This window comes from Nanorana parkeri, unplaced genomic scaffold (assembly GCF_000935625.1).
Source record: "Nanorana parkeri isolate BGI_ZX_2015 unplaced genomic scaffold, ASM93562v1 scaffold417, whole genome shotgun sequence".
Taxonomy (NCBI): Eukaryota; Metazoa; Chordata; class Amphibia; order Anura; family Dicroglossidae; genus Nanorana; species Nanorana parkeri.
The window spans coordinates 1,011,384-1,019,967 of NW_017306685.1; the positions used below are offsets into that span (position 1 = coordinate 1,011,384).

Consider the following 8,584-nt stretch of genomic DNA (forward strand, 5'->3'; position numbering starts at 1 on the left):
AATTATTATATTATAATTTTTAAAAATGTTTTATAATTATTTATTATATTATAATTTCTTATAATTATTTATAATTTTTTATATTATAATTTTTTAATTTTGTGTTTCAAACTTTATCATACCCGGGATGTCTACTGGACTCTTGTTTGGATAGATTTAGGTGAGTTATTCCTAAGATTCACTAAGAATTACAGGCCTACAATATAAAACAACAAATTTCCATTAAAAACAATGTACCGCTTTTGGATGCTAAAATCCTGAATAATCATACCGCCAGGGAGGTTAATCAACAGATAGATATCATGGGCTGAGAGTCCAAAAACAAGTTCTAGGCACATATTTCTAACCCCCCACTGATAATGCTATTTTTTCACAAAGAGTGAAAGTGAGTTGAGTCAAACAGCTTAGTACACAAGAGTGTTCAGGAAACATTAGATTCATGCTGAATTGGAATGGATTTAGACTGTAGCATCTTATGATATTGGCACTGCATTGCCCATTGATTTCTATTGATTTTGGCTATGTGACTACTGGAAACAAAATGGAAATGCATATATGTTATAGAAACTAGCAGAGAGCATAAAGCAATTCTTAGATCTTTGTGATTGTAGAGTGGTGGACAAATAAAGTAAAAAAATCCATATCCTAATGTTTAGTGGGGTGTATTGTTAGTTTTCAGCATGCTCATGTATGGAATGGCTATCCAGAAATCTATTATCTAGAACAACAGTGGGTTATGAAGTGTGTCTGGATGTATACAGATGGCACAGGGTGAAAACAAGAGTGTGCAGTGGAAGTTCTCCTAGCTAGCTGGAGTCTTGGCCAATTTAATATAGTCAATTTTACCTTGATCCATTTGAATACCTTTAGCTAATACTATGTAACTGAGAAAAGAAATAGTAATGGCTTCAAATATGCATTTCTCCAGTTTAGCGTAAAGTTTGTGTACTCTTAACATTGATAAAACCCATCTTTACGTGTTTGCGGTGGTCCTGAAGATTATTGGAGAAACAAGAATGTCATCTAAATAAATGACTACACATACATCAAGCAAGTCCCTGAAGATGTAATTTATGAAATATTGGAAAATGGCGGGGGCATTGCAGAGGCCGAAAGGCATCACCAGGTACTCATATAACCCGTAACGGTACCGAGTGCGGCATGCTGTTTTCCACTCATCACCAGCTCTAATTCCGATGAAATTGTAGGCCCCCTTCAGATCTAGTTTTGTGTAAATTATTGCAGAGTATAGTCGTTCTAGAATTTCCAGAGTTAAAGGCAGAGGATATCTCTTTTTTATAGTAATTTTGTTCAATTCTCTGTAGTCAATAATGCGTCTTAAGGATTTATCTTCATTCCTGACGAGGAACATTCCTGCAGAAGATGGTCTAGTAAACCCTTTCTTTAGATTTTCTTCTAGATAACCTTTTAGGTGCTCTAGTTCAGGTTGTGACATTGGATAGATCCAGCCGAAGGGTATTTTACTATCAGGTAGTAAATCTATAGGACAATCATATACGGTCGGTTTGGTGGGAGAGTCTCAGCCCCCTTTTTACAGAATACATCTGAGAAGTCCTGATAATGTTTTTCAGTAATGTATAATGTATTTCAATTGACTTGTCTGGTGAATACATGGTATCAATCAGCAGCAGTGGAATAAAAGTATGACATGTCTCTCAACAGTATTGTGATTTAAGCTCTAGTTTCAAAGTTTCCCAGACAAATGTACGTTTGTGTAACTGAAGCCAGGGTAACACTAGGATAACAGTGAAATGAGGTGACGGTATGATATCAAACTTTAACTATTTAGCATGTTTGTGGTCTGTGATTACCAATAATGGTTGTGTCTGATGGGTGATTGGACCAGAGGGTAAAATTGCACCATCAATAACTCTCACTGAGACAGGGTTAACTTTTTTGATTGCTGGAATTTTATTGCTGTTTACAATATGGGTTACTATGAAATTGCCACAGGCTCCTCTATCCAGCAGAGCTTCAACATTAATCCTCTTTTGGTATCACTTTATAATTAAAGAAATTGTGAAATAATTAGTAAATGAAAGATTGGTGGTTGTAAGTTTGCAGATAAAAGGCGACTCACCAATATTATTTTTCTTGAGCAGAGGACAATTTACTGACTACAGGTTCAGGGGTGGCAAAATACATGCAGAGTTGATGTGTTCTCCATCTTAATCTCTCAGTCGGTGTTAACGGACCATAAACAGTACAGATGTCCTTTGGAACCTCTGTATCTTTAGGGATATTCTTCTGTGGATAGACGTAGGACCCCAAATTTTTTTCAGCCCTTCTTTCTCTTAGACATCTGTCTATAGAGATGCATAAGTGAATCAACGCATCAAGAGTAGTTGGTGCTTCAGTTCTGGCTAACTCATCTTTTATGGCGTCAGACAACCCCAGTCTGAAATGGCTCCTTAAACCAACATCGTTCCACTCTGACTCAGTGGACCAGCTTTTTAATTCTGCGATGGAGTCTTCCACAGGTCTTTTCCCTTGTTTTAAGGATCATAGATAATTTTTAGCTGAGAGTTGTTTACTGGGGTCATCATAAAGTAAAAACATAGCAGAACAAAAACTAGTGAGAGTTAAGGACAGGGTCATCTCTTTCAAGGAAACTAATCGCCCAGGCTCGGGGTTCACCCCTCAAACAGGAAATTGTAGTGCATACTTTTAACCTGTCAGTTGTGTAAGTCCTGGGTTTGAGATCTAATAATAATTTACATGCGTTTACAAACTCACAATATCTGTTCCTATCACCTGAAAAGGTATTTGGAGGACTGATCTTCAGGTTCTGGTAATTCACTCTGGGATGGCCTATTAGTAAAGTTCTGGGATATATAAAGTCTGAGCTCTTGGTTCTCTAATTGCAGATCACTGACTTTTTGCGAATTACATTTTTGGTTTAACGCAATCTTATGTGCAGCAATGTATGCTGGATCCATCTTTTGGGCCCAAGCAATTTGTAATGCAACAGGCAAGTAGTTTAGCTCAATTACTAGGATCACAACTGCAGGCACAACTTACAAAGTTCTGTGGATGCAGTGCCAGGTATAATTACCTCCTTGGCTCATTTGAGGTACAGTCCATAAACTGAAAAATCTTTTTTCTTGCATGGAATCACAGTCTGTCAGAACATGCATTTACATCTAGTTGCCGTGTTGCCCCCCCCACCCCACCAGATCGGGTTAAACAACCTTTAATAGATAGTCTGTAACACCAATTAGCAGTCAGGTTTTTAGGAAATAATAGTTCAACAATATTAGCAATGTTCATACCTTTCTTTTGGACACGAAAATAATTTAGGAGGCTCCGTCACTTTAAATATACAGAAAATATAGCAAGACCCTCGCATACGATTATGTGGATGACTACTTGTGGTTAGGGTGATTCCTCCAGTTGAAATGGTTTAGGAGACAGACAGGTAGAGGGAGAAACGATCACTATTCAGAGATGGCATCTTGAAGTTCCTTTGATACTCAAATTGCTTATTGGAAGCCATGGTAGAACCCGATAGTGAAGTCTGAGCTCGTTCAGTAATCACTTGATCAGCAGTCTTTAAATAGCAGAGTTACGAACAAGGTGGTTGGATGTAGAGGCACACTTTGTTTAATTGAAGTCACCGCAGCAGTGTGTGGTGGGGAACCAGATGTCTCAGAAGCTTGAGCCAACGTTAGGAGCAGGGGATAGGAGCGGATTGCCCAGCGTCAGCTGTATTGCTTGGACGCCGAGCAATTGAATCTGCTGGGCTTAAGCCGGCTGCTGAGGAGGAGCTGAGTGACGTTGCAGGAAGGTGGGCGGAGCTTTCAGCCGCACCCGGAACACCGGAGAGACAGAGAAGGTAAGTATATTACACCTCTATTTTATCAAGGTCTTTGTGTAACTTTGCTACATCTTATACAGAATTTATTTTCCTGCATAATTTGGTATCATCAACACTGAAATGAAATTCTTTATTCCAATGTCAATATTATTAATAAAAAAGTTAAACAGCATTGGCCCCAAGACAGATGCCTAGGGCACGCCACTCACACTTTAGGCCATTTAGAGAATGGAGATAATTTACTAAAGGCAAAAAGGCTGTACACTTTGCAAGGGAATTTGCACTTTGCAGGAGAAGTTTCCCCTTAGCTTAGAGAAAAAGGTGAAGCTTTCCTGACTTCCACCACCGACTTATGTGCAAGCAAAAATAATTTCTTTTTATTGTCCTCACATAGTGAAATGTCACCACATACATCAAGCTAAGAGAAACTTCCCCTGCAAAGTGCATATTGCAAAAGGCTGCAAAGTGAACAGTCTATTTGCCTATAGTATATCAACCCCAATGTGTAATTTACTCTTATTCTCTTGACTTGTCCGTGCAACCAGTTTCCTATCTATGTACATACAATGTCTTCAACTTCAATTCACCTTACTTTATAAACTAAATGTTTGTGTGGTTCGGTAGTGAAAGCCTTAGTAAAATGTAGATAAACTATGTCAGTCTTGCATTATCCAACTTTTTGCTCACTTCCTCAGCTTGTTGGTCTGCCAAGAATGGTCTTTCACAAATCCATGCTGGTTGTAAGTTATAATAATTTTATCGCAGACAAATTTCCGAATATAGTCCCTTACCATTTACTCAAATGCTTTACATACTATTGATATTAGGCTGACTGGTCTGTAGTTTGCTGATATACATCTTGATCCTTTTTTGGGGGTTTGTTTTACTTAGTGTACCAATGTACTTCTCATTATCTATTTTAGCTGCCCTGATTGCCCCCTTGCATCTCTTGTTGCATTCCCTGTAATTAGGAAATTACATGGATGTCCCTTCCAGTTTGTACTCTGTAGTTCAATCTCAATTTTGTTAACATTTTAACATATAAAAGTAGAATACAATACAAATAATAATACGAAAAGGTTGTCTCCATTAGGGGCACGATATAACAAAAGGATAGTGGTTCACAGTAAATGATGAACAAAGCCAAAAAAAGACAATAAGGGACTCAAAGAATGCTGGAATCTAAGCCCCAAATACACCAAGGTAGATTAGCCAGTAAGGCTACACATGAAAACCAGGAAATTGTATTGTAAAACATAGCAGAAGACATAAAAGCTAAGCCATAATCTCTAGATCATGCAGCATAAAACTTAGGAGAAGTGTTTGGTCCCAGCACTAACCCATGAACACTTCAAAAGAGTAATAGGGACAGAGGTAAACAACAAAGGACATAATAGAGGAGAAGAACAGTAGAAAAAGAGAAGGGACTTCAGATATGACCAGGTATAGGTGGATAACAGAACAAAGAGGAAAAAGTAAAAGACTAGAGAATCAAAAGGTGAAGTAGCCGACAATACAAAAGCTGGCAAGCATCCACCCATTGCCACAGCCCCAAGACACAACTTTCCAGTTCCTAACCCAAATAACAACTGCAGGAAATCTAAAGACTCACGAAACACACTTCAAGCAGAACAGGTGATGTGAAAATGATCTCAAGCATTACACTCAGATGCCAGTAAGCATTCCAAGTCTGCAATGTGAGCCAATTTAACAGATCATTCTGCCAGGGTGGGTGAAGTACCACCAGGCACCTGTACAAACGAGCTAAAATGTTTAGGTTTTTCTCCTGAGATTTGCATGCTATAGATAGTTTATGTGATAATGCAAAAAACTGTTTCCCAATCTTTCCAGTCTATAGTTTAAGATCCTTTTCCCAAACTGAGGTGTAAGGGGGGGGGGGGGGGGGCCAAGGAAGATAGGATGGAATAGTTCTGAGAAACAATGTGGGTCAGGGGAAAATCCTGTGAGAGTAAAAAATCAAAAGCGGTGGGGCAGGATGCCAATTTGGGACAAGGACTCCAGGAAATATCAGAGTTGCCAATCAGAGAGCCATTGGTCCCCAATTTATACTTTTTATAGGTTTTTTTAAAAAATTTGCTTTTTTACATTACAATTAAATAACATGCCAGCATGTAATGGGCATTTTAAGATCAAAGAGATAAACGTCACTTACACAGAAAAATACCTAAGCTTAGGAGAATGTGAGATCTGGTGCTACATTTTCAGTAACTTAAGGCAAAGAGTTGCAGGAAATATACAGGAGAAAAGAACAACCAATCTCATTCATCAATGTTTCATCAATGTTCAATCAAGTTCAAGAAAAGTCATAGTGATTAAATGTCTTCTTACCATAATTCCAGTAAGTAAACAAACTCCTTTTCCACAGTATGTGTTCGGTACCATGTCCCCATATCCGATTGATAGAAAAGTAATTGAAATTAACCACATTGCTCCAAGAAAGTTGCTTGTAACATCCTGTTGATCATGGTATCTAAAAAAAAGCACAAACAGCTAAATTAATAGGACGACAAGTATCTGCGTTATAGACAGAATTATTATGATGATGATAATATGGTGAGATTACAAAACAATCTGGATAAAACTATGCAATATAAAAGGTAATTGAACACTGCAAAAGTCATTATTATCTAACATTGCAATTTACACAAATTTGGAGGACAGTTTAGCTGTCTAGGAAGTATAATTATTTACAGATATGTTCAAGCACAAGAGCTATCCATACATTTGTGTCTACTCTGTTTGCACTTTAGCTGCTTCCTTAACTGGTCTGGGTTTAAAGGCATGTAAAACCTTTTCACCTTTGTAAAAGCAAAACCAATCTTACCAATTGGGAAAAGGCCAACAAATCTTATCAATTTGTGTTCTTCTGTGTTAAGGTTATTGATCACATGGGGGCAGTCATATTTTCTAATAACATACACTGTCTCTCCCTTCCACTTTGCAATACTACACAGTGGTTCTACTTTACATCTCCTTCTCACATTATAAGCCTAGAGCTGTCTGACTCATAGAAAGCAATGTGCTCCCTGTGGCTGATATCATATTTCAACAGTTGTTAAGCAGGCAGCTGTTGCACAGTTATTGCAGTTGCTAATCTACCCTTTCTCTAGTGGCTAATTTACTTTAATTTAGTACAAAATGAATAGGAAAAAAATAATCAAAAGCAAGCACGTAAAAATTAAACAAAATAGTAAAAAAAAATATGAATACTAAAATTTAACAAAATATTTGCTTATTGAAAATACACTATACTTTCCATTTAACCAATTCCTGGCTGCATCCTATGTATTTAGGTTCCTCAGCACCATGTCCTGTGCTGAGAAGACGTTGCTAAAAGGACTATGGTAGAATACCTGTGCCGTCTACTTGTTGAGTGATCACCCTGTATCTGAGAGATGCCCTTTTCAGAACCAGGAACCAATCAGAAACAGAATCAGCTTTATTTGGAAAAAGTATGTACAACATAAAATTAATATGTTTCCAGTTTAACCCCTTCGTGACTGACGACGTACAGTGTACGTCGCCAGAGTCGGGGCTGTTTAAACAGAACTCTCAATGTACTTAACCATAAAAAAAGACATAATAAAATATACAATTAAACATACACACCAACCCCCTAATACAGGGGTGGCAAACTCAAATTCATCGGGGGCCGCATCAGCAGTATGGTTACCCTCAAAGGGCCGGTTGTATAGGACTATGCATCTACTCTTTATTATCATAAATTGTCTCTGCATTCAGTTGCTACTGGTTTTAATAATAATTTAAGTAATAACTAGCCTTGAAAACATCCACAAGAAAACATACAATTGTGGGCAAATTAGCACTGATGATTGGTCTTGCAAACCTAAGAGTCTGCTGTAACCTGCTCCTATCCTGTTTGGAGGCAGAGCCAAACCAAACAGTGATGGAAGTTAAAAAAACAGATTCAATTCCTGCAGTATACAATTGTATAAGGAGATCTTGGGGAGGTTAAACCTCTTGAGCAAAGGCAGGAAATTCATCCTCTGCTGAGCTTTTTTTAGAGCTGTGTCAATATTGGAAGTCCATCTCAGATGTCGCAAAATTGTAGTTCACAGAAATCTGAAGGACTCCACAGTCGATGCAGTACTATTAAATATAGTAAGCAAAAGGACTGCAAGATGATTCTCCACAATCTTGAGCATATGAAGCTCCAAGTTGTTACAACTGCACCACCGAGGCAGCAAATCCACTTCAAGCCTGTATAATGACTCATGGCCATCTAAAATTAGATTCATGGTGTAATATCCACATATATCACTTTAACAGACGGATCTCATACAATAGTGGAGAAAGCACACATCCTTGCGTGGTACCAACGCTAAGGATCCCTATACTTAATTGAATTTTTCTCAACCTCACCTAATGGTAATCCACTGGCAGCTCGAAGCAGGAACATCAAGCTGGGTGAATTTAAAGCTTAAAGTCCATTTCCACCTCTGTAAGTGATTAGCATTTATTGTGGTAAAGAAGAGGTGCAGTGATGATGTATACATCTGCACATTTTCATGACTCACATTGCAGGCTTTCTTCTTTTTTTATGAAGGTTTTATTAGGCCTGAAGTTTAAAAATGTTCTCCACAGGTAAATCAGTCTGACACCAGGGTGTGAAGCTGTAATCAGCTGCCCCCCTCCCTCTCACCCATTGTAACATGATCAGTAATCACCAGCTCTGCCTTTGCACACAATACACTGTCGGGGGGG

The 8,584-nt window shown here is 38.1% G+C and overlaps 1 protein-coding gene across 1 annotated transcript in view; it reads right to left on the reverse strand.

Moving 5' to 3' along the window:
• The window catches only part of KCNN2 (potassium calcium-activated channel subfamily N member 2), a 149,187-nt gene that overhangs the window by 41,110 nt on the left and 99,493 nt on the right, over positions 1 to 8,584 (reverse strand). Inside the window, exon 4 of the mRNA XM_018559841.1 lies at positions 6,188 to 6,329. Within this exon, the coding sequence (XP_018415343.1) occupies positions 6,188 to 6,329 (142 nt within the window). The remainder of the gene's footprint in view (positions 1 to 6,187; positions 6,330 to 8,584) is intronic.